Genomic DNA, 26,397 nt, shown 5'->3' on the forward strand with positions numbered 1-26,397 from the left:
GACCTTGGTAACAAGCATAGTTTACACAGGACTCCGCCTGTTCCTCTCCGGTACCCGGTGCTCTCGCTGTGGAAACCGGAAGTGTGCTCTTTGGCGGCGAGTCCCCCGTAGACCCTGTGCCGGAAGCAGAGGCTAAGCGGGCTTTACCATGGCTGCAGTGCCGCCAGATTCCTGGCAGCCCCCTAACGTCTTTCTGGAGACCAGGTGAGACTCTGTGTGTGTGTGTGCGTGTGTGTCACGAGAGCAGGAGGAGGCCGGGGGAGGTCGGACTGGCCTCTCCCAGGCATTATGGGCTCTGCGCTCCCGGCAGCCACCACCCGCCTCCGAGGCCACGCTAGGGGTACTGAAGGCCGTAAAAATCAGGTCATCCCCTTGCCTAAAAACCTTCAGTGACTCTCACTGCCCCCGGAGTAAAAGTCCGACCTCTCAAGGTGGCATTTAAGGCCGTCCAAAGTCTGGCCCCGCCTTACAGGAGGCAGTGTGGGGAGCACCGCCGTGCGCAGCCGCCCTGTTGTCACCTCAAGAGGCCCTGCAGGGGCTTGTCAGAGTGGGATTTTTCAGCCTCAGGATAACGACAGTCATTCAAAGGAAAGCACAACACCTTGTATATAGAAAGCCTCTTAAGAAATGTGGAAAAAGCAAGACGAGGTCGAGAGGCTAGACTAATAACTTGTGGCTTTGCCACTAAATGGATTAGTCATGTAATTTTTTTTTTTTTTACAAAAGGGTAGATTCCTTTGTAAAATGGGAGGATTGAACTAGCTCATCTCTAACGTCCTTACTGACTGTGCTAGTTTATGAGGATCTGAGGGTGGAAGCCACATTAGCAGTGTAAATAAGCCTCATATTCTGTAAATGCATCTGCTGTCCTCTTTGTGGAGACTTCCTGGGGAGGGGGGCAGGAATTGCAATCCATGTGCGGTCCACACTTCATTCTGTACGATTCTTGTTTGTGTGCTGTAAATCTTACAAAGAGAATTATTTCTAGCATAGGGGAGACTTCTTCGTAGGTCGTTTGACATTTTGTGGGTACCAGTGGAGCACATGGGCTGTCCCCTTGCTTTCCCAGTGTTACAGGCCCACCGCCTTTACCAGTTATATAATTCCTGCAGGATGTCTTTTACATCTCTTCTTTATTGGTAATATGCTGCAGCCTATTTCTGTTTGTCATATGTCTTTACAATATCCTTTAGGTTTCCCCCAATTTTGATTCTTTGGAGATCGTGGTGTGCTATGATCAGCAGCTGTATTGTATCACCAGAAGACTATTACTATTAAAAAGATGAGTTTTTGCCTCAGGGAGTAAATGCTCCCCTTGGAAGCACTGCACAATTTCTCCAAATACAATCTAGCTCATTTTCTTCTTTCTGTTTGATTCTGGACCCAGCTTAGTGTCCGTTTGCAATGCCTATCTGAGATAAATGTACTGATGGTGTACTAACTCTAAAAACTGTATATCCAATTTTATGACACAGTTTAGACTGATGGTGTCAAACTCAGAACAAGGTCTAGCTGCATATTGACATAGAAAACCAAAAATTAACATTAGGAGTTTGACGTCTCTGGTTTAGACAACAGGCAGTCTTCATTTATTTTTTTCTTCTATGGATTGTTAGGTAGATTGCTTTGAAATGTTTATTCTGTTTGAGGAATCTCTCTAGTATGAAACTATGAACATGATGTCACTCTTAAAGTGGAGCTTCTGGAAGACCTTGCCATCTATAAGGAATGTCTTTCATTTGGATCACTTAGGATATTCCTCGCGGCAGTGGCAAACCCCCTTTGGCAGATGTTTCACTATTTTATACTTGTTATACAAAGTCTGTGGTTATATCTATAGAAATTTTATCATATGATCATAGAAATTTGGAGTTGGAAAAAATGTTAGAAGTAATCTAGTTTAACTCCCTTATTTTATAGATGAGATGCCCAGAGTGGTTAAGTGAATTACCCAGAGTAATACAGGTAGGGTATGGCAGGACTATGATTTGTGCTCAGGTTCTCTGTCTCCAGACACACCACTTTTTCCATTGCATACCACTTCTATTCATGATCTCAGTTGATGTATGAGAAACCTCTTGTTGAAGGAGAGTCTTAGAAGCAGCATTTTGCTCTACTGTATAAAACTTGTGAAAAAAATAATCAGCAGTTAGACTGTGGACACTCGTCTTCTCTCTACTTTTCTATTCGTTGTGTAGCTGTGAAAGTATGATCTGATGTAGAAAATGTAATTTCTGTTATTGAGAAGTCTAAGAATGGTAGGTCCCTTGAGTTCAGGAGTTGTGAGCTGCAGTGGGCTAAGTCAGTTGGGTGTCCAAACTAAGTTCAGCATTAATATAGTGAACTCCTGTGAACAAGATTGCCTAAGATGGGATAAACTGGCCCAGGTTGGAAACGGAGCAGATGAAAGTTACCATGCTGAACAGAGTAGGACTGAGCCCATTAGTTGCTCCTGCACTAATTGGGTGAGTTGGATAGAACCAGTGTCTTTAAAAGAGAAAAGAAAATAGTTTGTTGAAGTCTGGTAGTTTCCAGCTCATCTTTTAATCAAAAATACTTTCTTAGCCTTGTGTATGTCATTTGGAGAGATGATGAAGTAGGCATATGGATTTTTGTTATTGATGCCCTTTTCGGTGTCTTTTTTTTTTTGTAACATTGCAATTTCCATCGTGCAGCATATTTCCCCCTTTTAAAAACACCTAGATATCTAATTTCATATGTCCAAGTATCTTGAATTTCTCCTTCAGTGCTTCCAAAGTTATATTGTTTCCAGCCCAGATTTCTTTGTGTGTGCTTGGTCTAGTCCAGCTGCTTATTCTTGTCTTCCTCTGTAGTGAAATGTCCAGTTCGGTGTACCATACGCATTTTTTATGTCTTATGTGTAGAAGACACTGTGAGGTTCCTGCCTTTAAGGAGCATCTACTGGGAGATACAACATGTACACAAAAAAATACAAGGAAAATTGAGGAAGGGGAAGGAGTTGGCAGCTGGGTTGAGTCCTGAATGTTGACAAGGATTCTGAGAGGTAGAGATGAAGAGGGAGGGTGTTCCAGGCATAGGGGATGGTTTGTTTGAAAACAGGAGATACAGCATTAAGTTTGAGAGACAGCAGGTAGGCCAGTTTTGTTGGCACTTAGAATGTTTGAGAAAGAATAATTTGAAATAAGTTCAGGAAAGTAAGTTGGAATCTGTAGTATGAAGGATATTAAATGCCAAGGTAAATAGATTCTATTTTGTTTATATTGGTCTCAGGAATGGTGGATCAGTTCACAACTCCACCAGTAATGCATTAGTGTTGTAATTTTCCCACATCTTCTCCAACATTTATCATTTTCTTGTTTTGTCATGTTAGCCAATCTGATAGGTGTGATGTGGTACCTCAGAGTTATTTTGATTTGCATTTCTCTAATCAATAGAGATTTAGAGCAATTTTTCATATGATTATAGATGGCTTTAAGGGAACCCCAGGAGTTTTTGAGCAGGGAAGTGACATGGTCAGTCTTATATTTTAGGAAGATACTTGTAGCAGCCTTGTTTGTGTAGGATAGATTGAAGAAGGGAGAGACTGGAAACAGGGCATACCCTCAGGAAGCTAGGTGATAAGGGAGGGCCTGAAGGTTGTAAGAGAGATGAGAGATAGATGTGAAAGACGTTGTGGAGGCAGAATCAGCAGGACTTAGAAACTGATTGATATGAGGGGTGAGGGAAAGGATCATAGGACTACAGAGTTAGAGCTGGAAGAGACCTCAGTGGTCATCTAGTCCAATCTTCTTTTACAAATGAGGAAACTGAGGCACAGAGAGGTTAAGTGATATAGGCACTTGATATAGACTTGAACTCAGGTGCTCTGCTTCCAGAGTCTGTGTCAAATATAAATGACTCCAAGATTTACCAATTAGTGGTTGGGATGGTAGTAGCACCCCCAATAAAAATAGAAAAGTTTGGAAGAGGAGCAGGTTTTGGCGAGAAAATGATGAGTTTCATTTGGCTATGTTGCACTTCCTGGGCAGCTAGGTACAATAGATAGAGTGCTGGGCCTGGAGTCAGGAATTTTCATCTTCCTGAGTTTAAGTCCATTCTCAGACACTTACTAGCTGTGTGACCCTGGGCAAGTCACTTAACCCTGTTTGCCTTAGTTTCCTCATCTGTAAAATGAGCTGGAGAAGGAAATGGCAAACCACTCCAATATCTCTGCCAAGAAAACCCTAAATGAAGGTTGGACAAAAGAATTGAACACCACTGAAATACCACTGAATAACAATAACAACTGGACATCCTGGTAGAGACTTCTAGTTATAGGTTGAAAGTGAATGAGATTAGAGGCTGATATGTAGATTTAGGTATTATCTATGTAGAGATGATATTTGTTTCTGGGAACTTATAATCTCTATGGCTGTGGGTTGAGATAAGAAGACCCAGGACTGAGCCTGCTGAATACCTACACTAAAAGCCTGGGAAATGAATGGTGATTTTCTTTTTAAACGTATTTCCACATTAGTCACATTGTAAAGAAGAATCTGAACCAAAGGAAAAAACCACAAGAAGAAAAAACAAAGAAAAGAGAGAGAAAATAATATGTTTCGGTCTGCATTCAGACTGCATAATTCTTTCTCTGGATGTGGATAGCACTTTCTATCTTTAGTCTTTTGGAGCTGTCTTAGATGCTTGCATTGCTGAGAAGAGCTAAGTCCATCATTTAGTATCAGTTCAAGTAAATCTTTTGAGGTTTTACTGAAACCCGCCTGCTCATCATTTCTTTTTTTTTTATATTAAACATATTTTCACATTAGTCATGTTGTAAAGAAGAATTAGAACCAATGGGAGAAACCATGAGAAAGAAGAAACAAAAAAAAAAAAAAGAGAGAGCAAGTAGTATGCTTCCATCTGCATTCATATTCCATAATTCTTTTTCTGAACATGGATGGCACTTTCCATCATGAGTCTTTTGTAGTTTTTCTGAAATCTGCCTGCTCATCATTTCTTTTTTTTTTAATTTTATTTTTATTAATTTATTTTAATTTATCAATAATCACTTCCATATGCTTTTGAGTTTAAAATTTTTCTCCCCCTTCCTTCCCACCCCCCTCCCCAAGACAACGCACAGTCTGATATAGGCTATACATTTACATTCATATTAAACGTATTTTCACATTAGTGATGTTGTAAGTAGAAATTAAAACCAATAGGAGGAACCATCAGAAAAAAAACTCAACAGAAGAGAAAAAAATAACAATTCAGCTTCCATGGTTCTTTCTTTGGGTGTGGATAGCATTTTCCATCACAAGGCCTCTGGAGATGTCTTAGATCCTTGTATTGCCAGAGAGGGTTAAGTTTATCAATATTAGTCATCACACAGCGTGGCTGTTATTGTGTACAACGTTCTCTTGGTTCTGCTCACTTTACTCAGCATCAGACCATACAAGTCTTTCCAGGTTTTTCTGAAGTCAGCCTGTTTATCATTTCTTATAGCACAATAGTATTCCATCACATTCATATACCACAACTTGCTCAGCCATTCCCCAATTGATGGGCATCCTCTCAATTTCCAGTTCTTTGCCACCACAAAAAAAGGTTCCATAAATATTTTTGTACATGTGGGTCTTTTTCTCCTTTTTATGATCTCTTTGGGATACAGACCTAAAAGTGGTATTGGTGGATCAAAGGGTATGCACAGTTTTATAGCCCTTTAGGCATAGTTCCAAATTGATTAGTGTACAACTCCACCAACAATGCATTAGTGTTCCAGTTTTCCCACATCTTCTCCAACATTTACCATTTTCCTGTTTTGTCATGTTGGCCAATCTGATAGGTGTGATGTGATAACCTCAGAGTTGTTTTAATTTGCATTTCTCTAATCAATAGTGATTTAGAGCATTTTTTCATATGACTATAGATGGCTTTATCAATTGGGGGATGACTTGTATTATAAATTTGACTCACTTCTCAGTGTATTTTAGAAATGAGGCCTTTATTAGAGACACACCGTAAAAATTGTTTCCCAAGCTTTCCGTATTCCTTCTAATCTAGGGTTGCATTGGCTTTGTGCAGAAAACTTTTCAATTTAATGTAATCAAAATTATCCATTTTGCATTTCATGATGTTCTTTATCTCTTGTTTGGTCATAAATTCTTCCATTCTCCATAGATCTGACAGGTAAACTATTCCTTGCTCTCCTAATTTGCTCATAGTATTACCCTTTATGTCTAAATCATGTACCCATTTGACCTTATCTTAGTATACAGTATAAGATGTTGATCTATGTATGCCTAGTTTCTGCCATACTGTTTTCCAGTTTTCTTAGCAGTTTTTGTCAAATAGTGAGTTTTTATCCTGGGAGCTGGAGTCTTTGAGTTTATCAAACAGTAGATTACTATAGTCCTTGACTATTGTGTCTTACGTACCTGACCTATTCCACTGATCCACTGCTCTATTTCTTAGCCAGTACCAAGTAGTTTTGATGTTTGCTGCTTTATAATATAGTTTTAGATCTGAAACGACTAGGCCACCTTCCCCTTGCATTTCTTTTCATTAATTACCTTGGTATTCTGGACCTTTTGTTCTTCCAGATGAATTTTGTTATTATTTTTTCTAGCTCTATAAAATAATTTTTTTGGTAGTTTGGTATGGCACATGAATGGTGATTATCAACAAAGGAAACTGAGAAAGAGTAGTCTTACAGGTCTTGGCATCACCTTCCTGTTGTCTTGGTTCTTTTCCAGAATGAAGGACAAACAACAACCTCTGTGAATGGAAAAGAGCTACCCGCTGGGGACCAAACTGAAGTGGGGACAGGGGGCATGAGGTGTAGTTTTTTTTTTTTAGGGAGTCTGGCAGTAAAAGGGAGAATTTCATATGTAAATCAAATATAAATCTCTGTAGAAATATGGGAGGAAAACCCAGTAGATAGAGATTGAAGATAAAAAAAGATTTGTCTTTTGGGCTCTCTGGGCTTCAGGGCATAGGTAGAAGGGTTGGTGTTGGTAGGGTTGGTAGGGAAAAGAGCTACATCTTCCTCAGAAATAGGTCTAAAGGAGGGAAAGCATAGGTAAAGATATAGAGGGATTTGAGGTATGCAGTAAGGGAGAAGAGGAATCTAACTGTGGATGGCCTCTTTTTTGGTCTGTAAAATAGGACTCAAAGACATGAGGATTGGCAAAGACATTGGGAGCTTGAGGAAAGATGAAAAGGTTTCAGAATAGCTACTGAGTGGATTGGGATTGAGATTCAGTCCAGGAAGAATTTGTTTTGTTGGGCAGCAGTGAAGACCCAGTTGAGATTTGTTAGCCTGAATTTGTAGTGGTCTCATTTGGCATGCTGGAGTATTCAGGAGCTGAAGAGTGGGTATGGAAAAGTTGCAAGGATTGGGGATTGCCTAAGTGTGATTAGCAATAGGAAAAGGCAAGGGCATGGGAGTAGAGTTGAACTGGTCAGCTTTAGGGTGAAGACTGCGAAGAGAAGAAAATGAGGCCATAGCAGGGAATGCTAGACTGAGAGAACAGGCAGGGATGAAGGTATCAAAGGGTGTGGTGAGAATGAAGAATAGGTTTAGGAGGAGTCAGGCAGAGGGAAAGAGGGAAGGACAGATTATCATCAGAGATGGGAATTTATGAAATTCTGAATCATGGAAGCAACACAGTCATAGGTAATGATGAAGTCATAGGTATGATTCTCCATTTTGGTGGCTGGGGAAAAGTGAGGCTTTAGGTATGAATGTTGAAGTTAATGAACTTGGAAACTAGTGGGTTTTGAAAGGTTATCATTGTGTGAATTGAAGTTCCCAATATGAAAACAGGGTTTGGATTGGAGAGAGAGAGTATGAGCTAGAGACTGGACTCATTTAGAAGGAAGGGAGAGTGAATCGGAGGTCAGTAGAACACAACAGTGAGGATTTAGACTAGATGATAGAGATGAATGGAGTAAATCTCAAAGGATGAGAAAATCCTGAATAATGGTATTGGTCTGGAAGTGACATTGGGGAGCAAGGAGTATGCCAGCTCTTTGAGCAGCCATCACTGGAGAATTTGGCCAGGTATTCAGTGTCTTCTGGGGAGAGCTGGATTCTGCAAGCACAAGAAAGTGGAGTTTGTTAAAAATCGAGCAGTGGATGAGAGACCCAGAAGACATTGAAGGGATGAGGATGAAAGGATGGGGCAAGATATCAAGAAAAGGAGAGATTTTTGCCTCAGGAGATGGTGACTCAAGCACTAGGATTAGGAGATCTGGAAGTGAAATTTTGCTACCATAAATATTGTTTCAGGCCTCTACCTTCTAGGGACCTGTGATGATGGAGAAAGGCATTTGTGTGGACTTCTGCTTCCTCATATAACGCATTTGGAACTGAAGTTATGAGTCCAAATGTGATGGTTCAATCATTAATGATCATTTACGTCATTTGTAATAGAAAGTTTTTTGTCTGTTGTCTTCACTTTCATCTTGAAATGTACTTGGGGTGAAATAACCTAGTTGAGTCTCACATCAAGTTTTCTGTAGACTCATTTTCCCTTCTACACTCTTCACTTTTTGTGAGGCAGTACTGCTTATGATTTAACATTGTACCCCTCTGTCAGGTTTTGCAAATGAATCTGTAGTGGTGTTGCCCTTGGTTATCGTTATCTCTCCACTTGGCAAGAAGACCAAGCATTTGCTGACTGAAATGGTTTCTGAGCTCTTTTTTCCTCATCACTGTGCTGATTGCTTTACGTTATTTAAACTTTTGTAGGCAATGTTAATAGAGCAGTTGATTTCTTTTTCTCTCTAGGCTCTAGTCCAATTGAACAAGATGACTTCAGGACATCCCATCTAGCTCTAAATCTGTGATCCAATGAAATACACACTTCCATTCATCAGTAGCTTCAGTTCACAGGCATCAACAACTTATCTGAATCAATCAGTTTTCAGGATTGCACAGAGTGTCTTCTCATTTTGGAAATTTCTTATAATTTGATATTGATTTTGACCTTTGCTATAATGTTTTTCTGTAGAGATATACTAATTTGTGATGGTGGTGGTGGTGGTGGTGGTGGTGAGGGTGAGAGTGAGGCAGGTACAAGACTAGTGATTTCCAGTTCACTTTTTCATGTCACATAGGCTTGATACATTTGAGTAGTCTGTAAGCCTTTGACTTCTCTAATTTCTTAATCACGAATCTTTGTTTTCCAACGTATTTTTAGTTGTCATGCCTATGGCTATCTTTACATTCAAGTCACCGAGCATTAAAATATGTATTGCCTTGTGTTGGAAGCTCTTGTTGGGCTCTTGAGCATTTTTCTCTGTCCCTTCATCCTGCGCAGCAGATGTCATTGCATAAATTTCAGTCACCTTGGTGGTGGTGTCTCTGTCCCTTTTCTTTTCTTGTTTTGCATGTGTTCATCATAAGCACTGCAAGATGAGAGGACTATATATTCTATGAAATGAAGGTACTTGTTGCCTTTGGAAGTATGATACAACCGACTCTGTCCTTTTATTTTGCCTCTCCTAGGAGCCCTTAAACTATCCTTTCATTTATCTGCAATTTCTTTCTCCTCCTTTCGTGTCTGGCACAAGCTTTGATATCTGTGTTGTTCAGTCATATGTACATTTGGTTACTGGACAGGCACTTTACATTTAGAGTGTCAGCAGTTAAATTGATGTTTATCAGTGGTCTAGAAACTGTGGTTCTTAGTACCTTTGACCCCTTTTCTACCACTTTGCTGTCATCCCTGTAGAAACAGGATAGGCAGTAAAGGATTGAAGGCTATTCAGTATTCTTCTTTTTCTAATGGGCCACCTTGACCAAAGAATTCATCGTCTCATGGCCAGGCTACCTGTGATGCTCTCTACGTAATGGAGTTGGGTCTTCAGTCTGCCACTAGAACCATACTTGAAAAATTTTTGGTTTGGTTGAACCTGCCAGAGCTTGGACTCTACTGGTATGGCCTTTGAGAATCCATAACCCTGAAAAAAAAAGTACTAAAAAAATAAGGGAGGGGGGCAGCTAAGTGGCACAGTGGATATAGCACCATCCCTGGAGTCAGGAAGACCTGAGTTCAAATCCAATCTCAGACCACACACTTGATACTTACTAGTTGTGTGAACCTGGGCAAGTCAGTTAACCCCAGTTGCCTCATATAAAAATAAAAAAAGAGAGAAAATCCATAACCTTCTCTTCTGGGCCACCCTCTTACCTGAATTCTGCTCATCTTTCAAAATGTACAAATCCAACTCTCTGTGTAAAGCCTTTACTCATCACTCTTATGAATTGAGTACAGGAAGAAAATGCAGTTAATTGAGTAGTTTAATTACTTGGATTATCGTTATGTGTGTATAATTATGTGCACATAAACATGTATGTGCCCATATACATGCACAAAAGTAAACATGTATACACATTCTCCTGAATCTTTGGAGAGGAAATCTTATGTTTGTTTGTGTGTATATATCAGAATTGTGAATCTCCTCTTATTTGGTATTTTGCCTGTTTGCTTTACCAAAGTGAGGTATGCTTTTTTTATGTTAGTGGGAATTGAAACCACTCTTTTGCCAAGCATGAGATCCAATAGCAACTTTCCCCATGCTTTGTCAACATGCTAGATATGAATCTGAGCCACCGTCAAATTGTTGGAAATGTAATCTTAACTCTTGCTATCCTTCCGTCTTGTAGCATGGGGACCGTTGTGCTGGAGCTATATTGGAAACATGCCCCCAAGACCTGTAAGAACTTTGCAGAGTTGGCTCGACGTGGTTACTACAATGGCACCAAATTTCATAGGATCATAAAAGACTTCATGGTCCAAGGTGGTGATCCTACAGGAACAGGTATGGCCAAAACTAATCATATTACATGGAGGCAACAGTTTGTTATTCCGGGTCCTTAAAGGTTTTTTTGTTTCTGGGGCTGATCTCTCCATACTATATGTGCCTTAGAATTACTCTAGAGCCATAGCTGACTCATCTGACTTGAGAACTGTATATACTTTCTTGGTGTAGTCCTCATAACAAATGGGAAGAAGAAAGAAAAATCACCAGTAGTGCTGTGACTAAAAGTAGTAGTATGTCCTCTAAAGACTTAAAATATTACAACAGACTCATATGAGATACTCCACCTAACCAAAAACAAAAACATTTTCATGACCACAGTCAAGCAGGCATTTGTATGCCCTAGATAAGTTTTCTTTCTTTCTTACTTTCTTTCTTTCTTTTTTTTTTTTTTAAAGGCAATTGGGGTTAAGTGACTTGCCCAGGTTCACGTAGCTAGTAAGTGTCAAGTGTTTGGTCTGAGACCGGATTTGAACTCAAGTCCTCCTGACTGCAGCGCCGGTGCTGTATCCACTGTGCCACCCAGCTGACCCCCTAGATAAGTTTTCATGTGCTGCTGACTACTAGAAGCTTTCAGCATTCACTATAACACATATGAATTGTCACAAAATAAATACCTAAGTGCTGTGGGTAGTAGAATTTTCTGGCACTAAAAGTATGTGCATTAATAAGAAGAAAGTTAAAGTGTTCCTTATTATGCCCTCCTTTGTTTTGACCCAGGTGGCAACTTATTTGGCTTGCTCTTAGTTCTGTTCAGTGTAGTCTATTGAAATTTTTGGAGGAGAGGCTTGGAAATATATGGAGCCCTTTGTTGGTGGCAGTGGTGAGGAATTATGGCTTCTAGCCCAGGTCAGCTTGACATGAAAGCCTTGGTTCCCTCTTCATCCCTTCCCTCTTGAGTATCTTTACTTTTCCCCTCCTTCTTGTTCTTGATCTTTGGTTTTTAAATATATTTGCCTTCCTTTTGTAGGAGATTTTTCTTTTATACCTTACTGTCTCATTTTTCATTTACCCTTTGTAGCTCTGTGACCTTAGCTTGTACTACCCTGCCACCTCTTCCCTGACTAGTCTGCTCACCATTCTACCAGAACTATTTTCTCAGAGGCCAGTGGTGGCTTTCTTTAGCTAAAACCAATCATCTTTTCTCAGTTTTTATACGTTTTTGAATTTCTCTTTATTGACCTACCCTTTCTTCCTTTAAATTCTCTCCTTCATTAAGGTTCGTGGCTGTTCTTTTTCAAATCTGTCTTTCTTTTTAAAATTTTTATTTTTTTATTTTTAATTTATGGAATAAAAAAAGCATTTTTATAACATAGTACAATTAAAAAAGATGATTGCACACGAAACTGCAAATCTACTATATACAAATTGCTATTCTGTTCAAATATACAATAAAATTATGATGCTAATTTCTTTTTTCTTTCCTTCCCCCCCCCCCCCCCCTAGAGATGTGTCATTAGATGCTATGTCATTAGATGTGTCATTAGACACAAATAGGTGTGTGTGTGTGTATATATATATATATGTATATGTAAAATTGTTCACTTCTATTTATCAGTTATTTCTCTGGATGCAGATAGCATCTTCATATATCCATAGTAGTTCGTTTGGATATTTATAATAGTCAAAATAACTTATTTTCTCAAAGTAGTTCTTAAAACAGTATTGATATTACTGTATACAATGTTCTCTTGGTTTTACTCATTTTGGTGTTTATTATTTCGTGCAAGTCTTTCTGTGTTTTTCTAAAATCATTGAGCTCATCATTTCTTATAGCACAGTAGTGCTATTATCATCTATTATAATCATTTTCCACAATTTGTTCAGCCATTCCCCAATTGATGGGCCTCCCTGCAGTTTTTAGTTCTTTGCCACCACAAGAGGGCTACTGTATTTTAGAACATGTAGGTTCTTTTACTTTTTCCCTAATCATCTTTGGAAACAGACCAAGTAGTGATATTGCTGGGTCAAAAGGTATAGGTAGTTTAATAACTCTTTGGGTATGATTCCATATTGCTCTCCAAAATGGTTGGATCAGTTCACAATTCCATCAGCAATGAATTAGTGTCCCAATTTTTCCACATCCCTGCCAACATTTGTCACTTTCCCCTTTGATCATTTTAGGCAACCTGGTAGGTATAAAATGATATTTCAAGGTTGTTTTAATTTACATTTCTCTAATCAATAATGATTTAGAGCATTTTTTCATATGCCTGCATGTTGTTTTGATTTCTTCATTGGAAAATTGCCTGTTCATATCCTTTGACCATTTGTCAATTGGGGAACAACTTGTATTCTTATAGATTTGACAAAGTTTTTTATATATTTGCGATATGAGACCTTTATCTCATAAACTGTGTATGAAATTTCCCCCTAATTTTCTGCTTTACTTCTGATCTTGACTACGTTTGTTTTATTTGTACAGGAGCTTTTTAATTTAATATAATTGAAATTAACCATTTTACACCTAACTTTGTTCTCTATCTCTTGTTTGTTCATAAATTGTTTGCCTATCTATAAGTATGATAAGTAATATGTTCCATGTTCTTCTAATTTTCTTGTAAAATCTCTCTTTATATCTAGGTCATATATCTATTTTGATCTTATATTGGTAAATCATATAAGATATTGGTCTATGTCCAGTTTCTGCCATATTACTTTATAGTTTTCTCAACAATTTTTACCAAATAATGACTTCTTGTTTGTTTGGTTTTTTTGTTTGTTTGTTTGTTTTTTGTTTTTGGTGAGGTAATCAGGGTTAAGTGACTTGCCCAGGGTCACACAGCTAGTAAGGGGCAAATGTCTGAGGTCGAATTTGTACTCAGGTCCTCCTTCCTCTAAGGCTGGAGCTTTATCTACTGTACCACCTTGCTGCCCCAAAACATAATGAATTCTTATCCCAAAATCTTAAGTCTTTACAATTGTCAAATACAAGGTTATTGTGTTTATTTGCTGCTGTAAATTGTATATCTACTCTATTCTATTGATATGTATGTGTATATATATATATATATATATATACCTTTATATTTCTTAGCCAGTACCAGATACTTTTGATAATTACTGCCTTATAATATAGTTTAAGATCTGATACTGCTAAGCCTCCTTCCTTTACTTTTTTTCCTGCATTATTTCTTTTGATTTTCTTGACTTTTTGTTTTTCCAAATGAATTCTATTTTTTTCTTAATTCAGTAAAAAAATTTTTGGGGGTAATTTAATTGAGATGGCATTGAATATATAAATTAGTTTGATTAAAATTGTCATTTTTAAATTATCTTAACACTACCTACCTGTGAACAATTAATGTTTCTCCAAAAATCTGATTTTGTTTGTATGAAAAAACTTTTTTTATAATTTTGTTTATGTAGTTCCTGGATTTGTTTTGAAGGTATACTCCCAGGTATTTTATACTGTCTAGATTAGGGCTTCTTCAACTTTTTTCGCTCTTGACCCCCTCAGTCCTTCTTAAACTATGAATCGAGACCCCAGACCCACAGTTTAAGAAGTGCTGGTCTAGAGTTATTTTTAATGGTTTTTTTTTTACTGTCTCATCTTGCAGAGTTTTGTTTGTGATATATGGGAATTCTGATGATTTATGTGGATTTACTTTATATCCTGCTACTTTGCTAAAATTATTAATTGTTTCACCTGACTTTTTAGTTGAGTCTTTGGGATTTTCCAAGTATATCATATCATGTGCAAAAAGAGATAGTTTTATTACCTCATTGCCCATTCTGATTCCTTCTGTTTCTTTTTCTTTTTGCTGTTGGCTAGGATTTCCATTACAATAATGAATAATTTTGTTGACAGTGGGCTTCCTTATTTCACACCTAATCTTACTAATCATTATCTAAAACTATCAGCAAGCATTATTTGTAATGAGGATAAACTGGAAGTCTTCTATCTTTCTGAATGCTTCTTTTCTGGTTCCATTGATTTATCTCCATTTCATTCTGTCCCTTTCCCATTTACATTCTTTAAGGCTTAGTCCTGGAATCTTTACTCTCTCTCTCTCTCTTTTTTTTTTTTCCAATTGGGGTTAAGTGACTTGCTCAGGGTCACACAGCTAGTAAGTATGTGAGGCCAGATTTGAAATCAGGTCCTCCTGACTCAGGCCTGAAGCTCTATCCACTGCACTACCTAGCTGCCCCTTTACTCTCTTCTCTATACTTATTCCTTCACAGAGTGTTGAATGATTTCAGTAGCCACTTGTATGCAGGTAATTTTTAAGATGTCAGTCCTTTTTGTTGTCAAAACCTTCCATCCATCCAGTCTTCTTTTTACAAGTTGTTCATCCATGAATTTGTTTGTTGAATGGATATAATTAAGTACTGAAGCACCATGTTGTAGTAGAAAGAACATGAGACTAGAAATCAAGAAATTTGGACTAGCATTGACACCTAGTTATTGTTTGACCAAAGGCAAGTCACTTCACCTCTGGGCCAAACTTCCAACCTCACAAGGTTATGTTGAAAGATGTTTATAAACCTTAAAATGCTATAGCAGTGTGAGCTATGGTCACACTATGGTCAGTCCTCTAGGGTATTCCAAAGAAATAGATGCAGTGGTTCCTGCCTTTAAGGAGTTTAAAATCTAGCTGAGGAGCTGAGACCTACTAAAGAAATATCCAGTATTATGGCATAAATTCTATTTAGAGGAGAGCTGAAGGAGTTTATGGTAAGGGAAAGGTTATGTTAGGGGTTTAGCTTGTGAAGGAGACTTCACAGAGTAGATGAGTTGTGAACTGAAGAAATAAAATTTGGGTTAAAAGGAGGCCAGGGTAAGAGCAGGAGCAAAGACCCAGAGACGGAACGGACCATGGTATGCATGGGGAACATTTGCGCGACTGGAGCATATGGTGTGTGTGTGTGTGTGTGTGTGTGTGTGTGTGTGTGTGTGCGCGTGTGTGTGTGTGTGTGTAAGATAACGTTGAAGCAGTTAATAGAGGCCTTTGACTTCCAGACTAAGGATTTTGGATTCAAGCTGGGAGGCTATTGTAGGTTCTGGGTCAAAGGAGTGGTGTGATAAAAGAGGTGTTTTAGAAGATTAATTTGGCAGTGTTGTGTGTAGTGAATTGGGGATGGGCAGTAAGAGGGAGAAACTTGAGGCAGGGGAGCTAGCTAGGAGAGCCTAGCTCTCTCCTTGCTGCGGGGGTAGCACTGAGGATGGAGGCAAAGAGACAAGTTGCTTGTGAAGAAAGAATAGAAAGGACCAGTGACTAGTTGTGTATGGGGAGTATAGGAGAGAAAAAAACTTAAAGGCTAAATGAAACTTGAACCTGAGGGACTGAGAAAATGCTAGTGGGATATAGGAAAATAGGGAGGTGGGGTTGTGGAGCTGGTTTGAAAAAAAAGATAGTGAGGGTAATTTCAGTTATGTGCTACTGTACCCCCCAACTTACCACTTAAGGTGAGCTGTGCTATGGGAAAGCTGACACCTTCAAACTAGCCTAGAGATACAAATTTCAGAGTTGTGGAAGTAGAGACAGTAGTTGAAACTTTGAAAGTGAATGAGCTGTGTAAAGAATAGGGGTGACTGTTCTGAACTTTGAGGGTGAACTATCTGAAACACCTGTTTGTGTTTCTTTGCCCCTTGGTGTCATGGTCAAGGATAGCTAGTCATCTATCGGTATCATAGTACTATGAGTACTATGGAGTGTCCAAAGCTTGCCATCCAAGCCCGCGAGGAGGCTTCTTAATGGGACTGGAAGAATGGATTAAAAAACCCAAATTGCTGGGCTCTCTGGACTCAGCTTAGGCACATTAGGACTAGGAAAGAAGATGCCATGTCTTAATCTGGGAACAGGAAGAGGGAGTCAGTTCATGGTCCCATGCCTAGTTCAGAGGGAAATCAAGAGGGCCAGGCTGGGAGAACTTTGGTGAGGGATACCTAGTCTGGAACTTGGAGGAGTGTCTTTTATGTAAAATTTTTAACTTGGTGTATTATTTCTGAATTTGTATATATACTTTTCCTATGCAAATAAACCCTAGAAATAGACTGTTGTGGTCTTGAGTATGTGGAGAAAGGGAGGAAAGGAAAGAGAAATAAGCTCAAAGAAAGGGCCTCTGATGATGCTGGCTGTAGTAGACGTAGAATGGGCTGTCCTTGGGAAGAAGAGAAGAGGGGATTCTGGGTTCCCTCCCACAGAGGTGGGGTTGGGGAGGGGGTCAGTCCGTTAGCAGTCAGAAGAGTGGAAGGGGCATTGGCAGGAGGATTAAGAGAGAAGAGCAAATCTATCTTACCCTGCAGGAAAATAGGGGGGAAAGAGAGAGGGGGGGGGGGGAATGATAGAAGGGAGGGCAGATTAGGGGAGGGAGTAATTAGGTGCAAACTCTTCTGAGGAGGGACAGGGTTAAATGAGAGAATAGAATAAACAGGGGGTAGGATAGGATAAAGGGAAATATAGTTAGTTTTTTACCACATGACTACTATGGAAGTGTTTTGCATGACTATACATGTATAACCTGTATTGAGTTGCTTGCCTTTTCAATGAGGGTGGGTGGGGAGGGAGGAAGGGAGAAAATTTGGAACCCAAAGTTTTAAAAACAAATGTTAGTTGACACTTACTAGTTGTGTGACCCTGGGCAAGTCACTTAACCCCAATTGCCTTACCAAAAAGCAAAAAATCCAAACCAAATGTTAAAAATAGTTTTTACATGCAACTGGGAAATAAGATATACAGGCAATGGGGTATAGAAATCTATCCTGCCCTATAGGAAAATAGAAGGGGAAGGGGATAAGAGAAGGGGGTGGTGGTGATAGAAGGGAGGGCAGATCAGGGGAAGGGGTATTCAGAATGCATGCCGTCTTGGGGTGGGGGAGGGACGAGATGGGGGAAAAGTTTGGAACTCAAAATCTTGTGGAAGTGAATGTTGAAAACTAAAAATAAATATTTAAATAAATTTTAAAAAAATCTCTTAAAAAGAAGTATCAGAAATAAGACTAGAATTGAGATCTTCCTGACTCCAAGTCCAACACACTAGGTGTTAGAATGTTTCTTTGAGAAGAAATACAAAACAAACAAAGTGAATACTGTGAAATGATAACGACCGAAGTTGGCTTGGCGGAGCTGTGAATATGCACTTCTTCCCACCCACTCCCTTTCTCTGTGGAGGTAGGAGGACTATGGGTGGGGGAACCATATATCTTCTGTCAGTTTGGTTGATGTGTGGTTAGTTTTGCTGAGCTCTTTTGTCAGGCTTTGTCACTTAGCTCTTTGGGATTGGGAGAGGTCATTTTGAAAAATGTAGGTGATATTTTTTAAAAAGATGTCAATAAAGAAAGAAAAGCACTATGAAACACTTGTTTCCACAGAAGGTTCTTTGAAGCCTTAATGGATTGTGGGTGGCCTGGGACTAGGGAGAAAGAAGATCCTTCCCCTTTCCACTTCCATCTTTCACAGACTTTTTTAGGGAAAGCACAGTACCAACAGATTATGTCTCCCTGAAGGACCTTGTGTGAGGCTATATGGGCAGCTAGGTGGTACAATAGATAGAGTGCCAGGTATTATAATAGATAGAGAGTCAGGAATTCAAATTCAGGAGTTCGCTCTTTGTGAATTCAGATCTGGCCTCAGATATCAGATATTGTGTGACCCTGATCAAGTCATTTAACCCTGTTTGCCTCAGTTTCCTCATCTGTAAATTGAGCTGGAGAAGGAAGAAAACCTCAAATAGGGTCCCAAAGAATCGGACGTGACTGAAGTGGCCGAACAACAGTGAGGCTCTATAACACAATAAGCACACAACACATGTTTCTGGCTGATTGACTTGATAGGGTATTTATTTCTATTTTAGCCATGTTAGGCTAGAGTTATATTAGGTAAAATCTTACCGTTGGCTTTGTTGGTAATTGGTTTTTGTACAAACATTTGTTGCAGTGAGCTTTCAGAGTTTACCTTTCCTTATCTTCTCAACCTTGCACCCTACATTTGGTTTCCCTCACCTCTAAATGGGAGTAGTAGGGTTTTTCAGTGGTCATGTTAGCTGATATTGTTAGCTGTCTTGTGTGAACTTGTTTCTTTCCCAAAACATGCTGCCTCCTGAACCTCATTTTATTTGATTCTTACCACTTCACCCCGAAGGTCACACTAATTCTTATCTTCTTTGTGGCTGCGTGCTTCTGTGCCTGTTTTTCCTTTGGCTTGAACCCTCTGTGATGAGGCTCCCTTTTATTCCACCATCTAGGCCATTAATAATGGTGTTCAATAACAAGAAATGATATTCAGTGAATCCACCGTGGCAGTCTGATTTGTATGTGTTACAATGGTATTTGGTTCTTTTCCTTACTGGACTTAATTTTAAATTTTAATTAAAAATTTAATTTTAAATAAGTCTAGGGGAGTTATGAGGAGAAGCTTGGACTGCTCATTAACTTCTCCTTTCCTTTCTAGTGAAAGTCCTCTGACCTTAGATTGTCCCTTTCCTATTGTGAGGTTGTGCAGTTAATTCATTTGTTCTCTTCTTGGGCAGGCAGAGGTGGTGCATCTATCTATGGTAAACAGTTTGAAGATGAACTTCACCCCGAGTTGAAATTCACAGGTGTGTATAATCTGACCAGAGAGCACGGGCAGGGAAGAGGATTTCAAAATTTAAAAAGCTCTTCCTTTGGATGGCACTCTAGGTGACTGGGAGATTAGCATGGTGCCTGGTAGCTGCTCAGCCCTGGTGCCACAAAAGGAAAATGGCAGATGTGAGAAAAGGCATCTCCTTGTGACCTGCTGAGTAATGTGAAGAGCTGATCTGAGGTGTTTTGGTCTCTAACTACTTGTTGAATAAGAGAGGATTTGCTAAAGTAGGGTGGTGAGGAGGGGAGTCTGGGTAATATGTCAGTTATCCTGAGAGAAGACAGAAGGTCTGATGAAAGGAAATTTGAATGTATTTGCCTGAGAAGTACTTACTCATCTAAGAATGGATTTGGATTGGGGACCCAGAAGAGAAAGAAGGGAGGTAGTCTAAGATAGCCCAATAAAACTGGGGATTTTGCAGGTAGAAGAAGGTTGAAGAGAGTCTAAGCAAGATGTAATGAAGACCAGAATTAAAACGATGACTTCTGGAATCTTTAATAGTTGCATTGTGAAGCTCTGATGTTCATTGCTGCTTTTTCTTTCTCCTTTTCTCTCTTTTAGGGGCTGGAATTCTTGCAATGGCCAATGCAGGGCCAGACACCAATGGCAGCCAGTTCTTTGTCACCTTGGCCCCAACCCAGTGGCTTGATGGGAAGCATACCATTTTTGGCCGTGTGTGTCAGGGTATAGGGATGGTGAATCGAGTGGGTATGGTGGAGACGAATGCTCAGGACCGTCCTGTTGATGACGTGAAGATTATCAAGGCTTACCCATCTGGATAAAAGTGGAGTCTGGGCAGATACATCCTTGGCCAGTCCCACTGAGTTTCAGTGGAGATTTCTTAGCTGGCCAGTCCCTAGGTGACCTGTGGACATCAGAACAAAGTGACCTCTACACTCTCATCTATTTGCTCTTGAGTCCTCATTGGGCTTGGCCTTGTAGTTTGTTTCGTCCTGCAGAATAAGCCTTGTCTCAGATGGATTAGAGATGAAAGTGCATTTTAATTAACATTCTTCTTTCCTTCTCCTAGGACATAAATGTCAAAACATTGTACATATACTTGTTTTTGCAATTGACTGTTCTCTCCTGCATTTTTTCTTCTGATCCATCTGGGAAAAAATTAAATAGAATCAGGAGATATTGGTACATGTAGACTTATTCATTCTAAACCTGATCTTTTCCCAAGGAGTCCTACTCCTTGGCTTTGGTGACTAATAGCAACAGAATTTGTAAACTTATTTGTGTGTGTGTGTGTGTGTGTGTGTGTGTGTGTACACGTGAGTGCAGAGGAATCTATGGTTATTACATATCTATCAACACATATGCATATTTGTGTTCAAACCCTTTCTATACATACATATAGATTTTGAAATCTCGGGCATAAACAATATTGTTTCTAATATTCAGACACTCCAAATGAAATCATACTGAATTTTTGCCAAATGGAAAATACTTCCAATAGAGAAAACAGATTTCTAAGATACTGTTAGGTGAGAAGGTTTATATGTGATTAATTTTGAAATGAATTTCATTTAAGGAAAAAAAAATGTGTTTAACTCCCCATTTTCCAGCAAGGAAATGAGATCTTCAGTGGACTTAATGATAGACTATGGATTCTCCTCTCTTGTTTATTTTTATATCACCTTCATTTCTGAATGTTTTTTCCCTCACCCCCGAGAGCAATCCCTTGTAACCAAGAGTAAAAAAGCAAGAAGAAAAACAGTTCATCAAAACTAACCAACCCATCAATCATCTGACAGGACATTTGATGTTTCACACCACTGAGTGCCTCCATCTCTGTGAAGGGAAGAGAAGTGCATTTGTCGTCTCTTTGAGGCCAGGTTTGGTTATGCTAATTATTCTTCTCTCTTTTTTTTTTTTTTTTTTAGGCAATTGGGGTTAAGTGACTTGCCCAGGGTCACACAGCTAGTAAAGTGTTAAGTGATTGATCTGAGGCCGTATTTGAACTCAGGCCCTTCTGACTGCAGGGCTGGTGCTCTATCCATTGCCCCACCTAGCTGCCCCTTGTTGTGATAATTATGCAACACTCAGTTGACCTGTATTCTTTTCATTTACATCATTATAGTCATTGTATATGTTGTTTTCTTGGTTCTGCTGACTTCACAATTCAAATAAGTCTTCCCACATTTCTCTAAATTATAAATTCTCTTCTAAAAGCAGTTGTACAGAGGTGAAAGCCGTCATCACCTTGACTACTTTATTTTTTTTTAAGGCATTTGGGGTTAAGTGACTTGTCCAGGGTCACACAACTAGTAAATGTCAAGTGTTTGGTCTGAGGCTGGATTTGAACTCAGGTCCTCCTGACTTCAGGGCCAGTGCTGTATCCACTGTGCCACCTAGCTGCCCCAAACTAGTAAGTAGAAGTGGTCATACATGAGTCCAAGTGACCACCTTCTAAGATCTTTATTTTTTTCTTTTGAAACATTTCAAATCACTTTTGTGATTTGGTCTAGTTGCATCATCTTTTTTTTTTTCCTTTTTAGGCAATTGGGTTTAAGTGACTTGCCCAGGGTCACACAGCTAGTAAGTGTCAAGTGTTTGGTCGGAGGCTGGATTTGAACTCAGGTCCTCTTGACTTCAGGGCCAGTGCTCTATCCACTGCACCACCTAGCTGCCCCTCACCTTGAGTACTTTAAACCAAAACCTTTCTATACTTAGCTTTTAGAATGTGCTTCTTCTTTTATGGGGGTTGGGAGTGGGAGGTGGAGTTAATATTATATTACATGGAAAACAGCACAAAAAATAGAGATGGTTGCTCTGTGCATTCTCATTTGTAATATCCTAAGGCAGTCTATTGTTCATCATCTTAACAGTAGTAAGCATCTCAAATTACTGTAAAAGTTCATATCTTTGAGATTTTGCATTGTTTTAGGTTTATGAATCTCTGGTGAGCAATAGCAGAAATACAGAACTTCCATAATAATAATAATAATAATGATAACAACAATAAAAGTATTCCAGAGCTGTTCCACTCAAGAATGGCTCATATTTAGAACAGAAGGCAGACCTGAGGAAAGAGAATGTGAGCAATATCTGTTGGTATTTGTCTGTGAGGGGGTATTAAATTTAGATTGGGTGAGATGGACTCAGCTGAGGGACCTGAGCTATTCATTTAGCTCACAGGCAATCTGCCGCTGCACATTTTCACCTTGTATGGATGAGAGTGGTGGTGTGCTTGTAAAGTTTTCCCCTCTTGCCTTAAGCTCCGCAAAGGCAAGACTGCATCTTTTAATCTTCTTTTGTTACTCCCAGTAGATGCTTTGCTTTCCAAATAACATCATTTTAAAAAAATCCTTGAAGTGCTGAGCTGTGAATGGGCTCAATTGGAGGCTTAAACGTGGGAGCAGGATGCACACTGGAGAGCTTTGAGTAGGTGTGTTTGAGATGAGTAAGGATCAGGCTGAACGGGAATTTCTGCAGCACTTTGAGTGAGATTGAGAGAGCACTTTGCCACCCCCTCCCCTCACCCCCCAAACATCCTTCTGAGAGCGGTATTGGGTTCCTCTTCCCATTTAGCAGATGAGGAGATAGGCTCAGAGAGGAGATGTTATTTGATCGTGGTCATACAGGTAGTGTTGGTACCAGGAACTAATAAAACTGGGTCCTCTGGCTCCGTCCCTGAGCTCTTCCCACTATTCTGTGCTCCTTCCCTCCCAAGAGTGTTAAGAGCTAAAAAAAGGAAGCCAAACTCTGAGTAATTTAAAAAAAAAAGCCAAACCAAAATTAATCATCCTGGAGAATAGATAACAAAGCATAACGAAGTCCTCCCCTCTCTTTACTGAGAGCTGGGAGCCCACACCATCAGATGCAGTCACTGTATGGTTGTTTTTCGGTTAATCGGTTTTTCTTTGTTACAGGGTGGGGGGGGGGGGGGGGGGGAGCATATATCCAGAAATGACTGATGCAAAAAACAGAATACATCAATACCTTTTAAAAACATGTGTAAGAGCTGAAGTGATCTTAGAGATATAGTCATACCCTTTTCCTTCTCCCCCTTACCTACCCCTCTTCCTTCTTTCACACTTGATAAAATAGACCCAGAGTTTGGAAATGACTTTCTTAAGGAAGTCTGTGGTAGAGTCAGGGCTATAACTCAGGTCTCTTGACTTCTGGTTTGTTCTTCCTTCTGCCATCTCATTAAATGAGACAAGGAAATTCAAGGTGTCTGGGGCACAGGGTTAGAATTTTAGGTTGAGGGACAACCTGTATAATTTTTAAAGTACCTCTTTGTTACTGTGAAGACGGCTTCTCCCAGCGGAGTATGAGGGCAGGGGGTAGGGTGGGGTGGGGTGACGCACTACATAGATTGGGGTGTGATGGACCAGTAGAAATGGTAGAAAAGTTATGGGAGGGGACAGCTAGGTGGTACAGTGGATAGAGTACCAGTTTTGGAGTCAGGAGGACCAGAGTTCAAATCCAGCCTCAGACACTAGCTGTGTGACCCTGGTCGAGTCGCTTAACCCTGATTGCCTCCAAAAAAAAAAAAAGAAAAGAAAGGTTATGGGAACTGTGGTAAATTGTGGCATATAGGCAGGCAGGGTTCAGAGCTCACCTGCACTTCCTCGCTACAGTTTTGCCTTGCTTCCACACTCCTCCAGGGGTTCCCCAAACAGTGGATTATTATCTACCAATGGATCTCTTAGCCTTTTGGGGTTCTTTAAGCCAACTGTTGCCATGTCATGTAATGTCCTCTTTCTCATGATTCTGAGGAGTGAGGGGAAGGCTTCGCATCCAAAAGCTGCATTCCATCTGTGCTCTACCCACATCCCTCTCATCTTCAGCAGCTTAGAATCGTAGATTATCAAAGCTGGAATTGACCTTAGAAATCGCCTAGTCTTACCTCCTTATTTTAGCAGCAATGAGTGTTGAGGCCTGGAGAGAGGAAGTGACTAGCTCGTAAGTGTTTCTGAAACCTGTGTGGCCTTTGAGACCCTTGGCTAGCTAGTAAGTGCCTTTGTAACTTGTGCAGCCTTAGGCAAATCACAGCTTCGCTGGGCCTCAGTTTCCTTATCGGTGAAATGAGAGAGCTTGGGCAAGTTGACCTGTGAGGTCCCTTTCACATCTTTAATGTTGTGACGCCAGGTTTTCTGACTTCGAGTCAGAAGCAGGACTTTCCCAATGAACTCTGCTGCTTCTGACATCTAGCCCCCAGTGAAGATCATAAAACTTTGCAGAAATTAAAAGAGATTCCTCATCAAGAAAAGGCTGAGGATCCCTGTTCCCCGTCACACCATTTTTAGGCACAGTTGGGCCCTGAGCTCTAGTCTTAGATTTAGGTAGCCAACAGTCTTTGGTCATCTAAACTCTGAAGGGCTTAGCATGCTTTATTTTTATGTTATGACCTTAACATCAGTAGACTTTTTTAGCACAAGAAGTGAATTTAAAGATTATTTAGTTTAACCTCCTCAATGCCTCCAGAGAATTACCTTATTAATGGGCAAACCGAGAGTTAGTAGCAGAACTGTAACTAGAACCCAGGTTGCCTGGAGTTAGTTTTCATCCCAGCCCTGATCCAAGCTCTATGACTGGTCAAGTCACTTCCTTTTCCTGAGTTAGTTTCCTTGTCTGTAAGGCAGCATATGCATACTATTGCCCTCCCACATTTATGAGCAAAATGTATCGCAAACCTGAAAGTTCTGCCCAACTGTTTTCACAGGTAGAACGATCATTTCATCCAAACTTTGGAGACCATCCAAGCAACCAAGATGGTCATTCTCTTAGCTTCGCTTTTAAAAAATTTTCATTTACATCTTTTGTTTTAACATTTTTATTTCCACACATATCTCTCTCCTATCCCATGCCCAGGGAACCATCTCCTATAACAAATAAAAATAAGAAAGAGGAAGAAGCAATTTAGCAAAACCTGTTCTCTACTCATAGTCTTTCACCTCTATAAAGAAGGGAGGGAGATATATTCTATCATTTCTTTAGGAAAAAGCTTGATTATTATAATTCATGTTAAATAGTATAATTAATGATAATATCTAACATTTATGTAGCATTTATTATGTGCCAGGCACTGTGCTAAGAGCTTTTCACAATTATTATTTCATCTGATGCTCATGAGAACCCTTGGAGATGGGTGCATTATTGTCATCATTCCCATTTTACAGATGAGGAAACTGAGATTAAATGACTTTCCCTAGGTCACATAGCTATTACGTATCTGAAGCTGGCTTTGGACTCAGGTCTTCCTGACTCCGGGTACAGAACTCTATCCACTAGTGTTCAGTTTGGGTATTTTGCTGTTTTTGTTGTTTCCCATTTCGTTGTTGTGGACATTGTGTATATTGTTTCCCCTGGACTGCTTCACTTTTCATCACTTTGTATGTCTCTCCGGGCGTTTCTGTATTCTTCATATTCATAATTACTTAGGGTGCAGCAACATTCCATTACATTCGTGCACCTCAGGTGCACTCCCAAAGTGGTCTTGGCCTCACTTTCACTGGCTTCTGGAGAAAGGAGAGAAATGGAAAACGTGTTTATGCAACAGCATCCACTGCTTCCAAAGCACTGTAAATACAGAGCTCCCTCCAATTGGGGTATTGTTTTTCCCCAAAAAACACATCTAAGATGATAGGTTCGTCATTTTTTATTTCTATTATGAATATAACAAGCAACAAACATTTCAGTATGCAAAGACTAGAAAAAGAAGATGGTATATGAAACGGTGAACTGTTATGTACAGTTTTTTTTAAAGTGTATATTAAATCTAATGTGATAGTACCAAACCTGCCCTGCTTGTTGTCTGTCTCTTTCTGAATTTCCTTCTTTTCTCCCCTCTCTATTTTTTTTTTAAAGCTAGGTTTGACTCCATTTTTTTCTTGGCATCCCTATTACTGCAACTCCTCATCACCCTCCACCTCCAGCTCTTCTAGTCAAAAATAGAAATCCTCCCTTGTAACAAATAAATAGCACCAAGCAAAACAAATTAACAGATTAGCGGTTTCTGAAAATGTCTCATTCTGCACCTCTGCTCCATCACTCCTTTGCCAAGTGTTGGGAAGCATGCTTC

At 39.7% G+C, this 26,397-nt stretch overlaps 1 protein-coding gene across 1 annotated transcript; it reads left to right on the forward strand.

The window, feature by feature from the left end:
• Positions 1–28: 28 nt before the first annotated feature.
• LOC114040343 (peptidyl-prolyl cis-trans isomerase-like 1) lies at positions 29–20,507 on the forward strand. The gene is made up of 4 exons (XM_027858419.1): positions 29–204; positions 10,640–10,794; positions 19,267–19,335; positions 19,923–20,507. The coding sequence occupies exons 1-4, from the start codon at positions 149–151 to the stop codon at positions 20,141–20,143; spliced, it is 501 nt and encodes a 166-aa protein (XP_027714220.1). The 5' UTR covers positions 29–148; the 3' UTR covers positions 20,144–20,507.
• Positions 20,508–26,397: the final 5,890 nt, after the last annotated feature.

Source organism: Vombatus ursinus, unplaced genomic scaffold (genome assembly GCF_900497805.2).
Source record: "Vombatus ursinus unplaced genomic scaffold, bare-nosed wombat genome assembly UNPS02012970.1, whole genome shotgun sequence".
Classification (NCBI taxonomy): Eukaryota; Metazoa; Chordata; class Mammalia; order Diprotodontia; family Vombatidae; genus Vombatus; species Vombatus ursinus.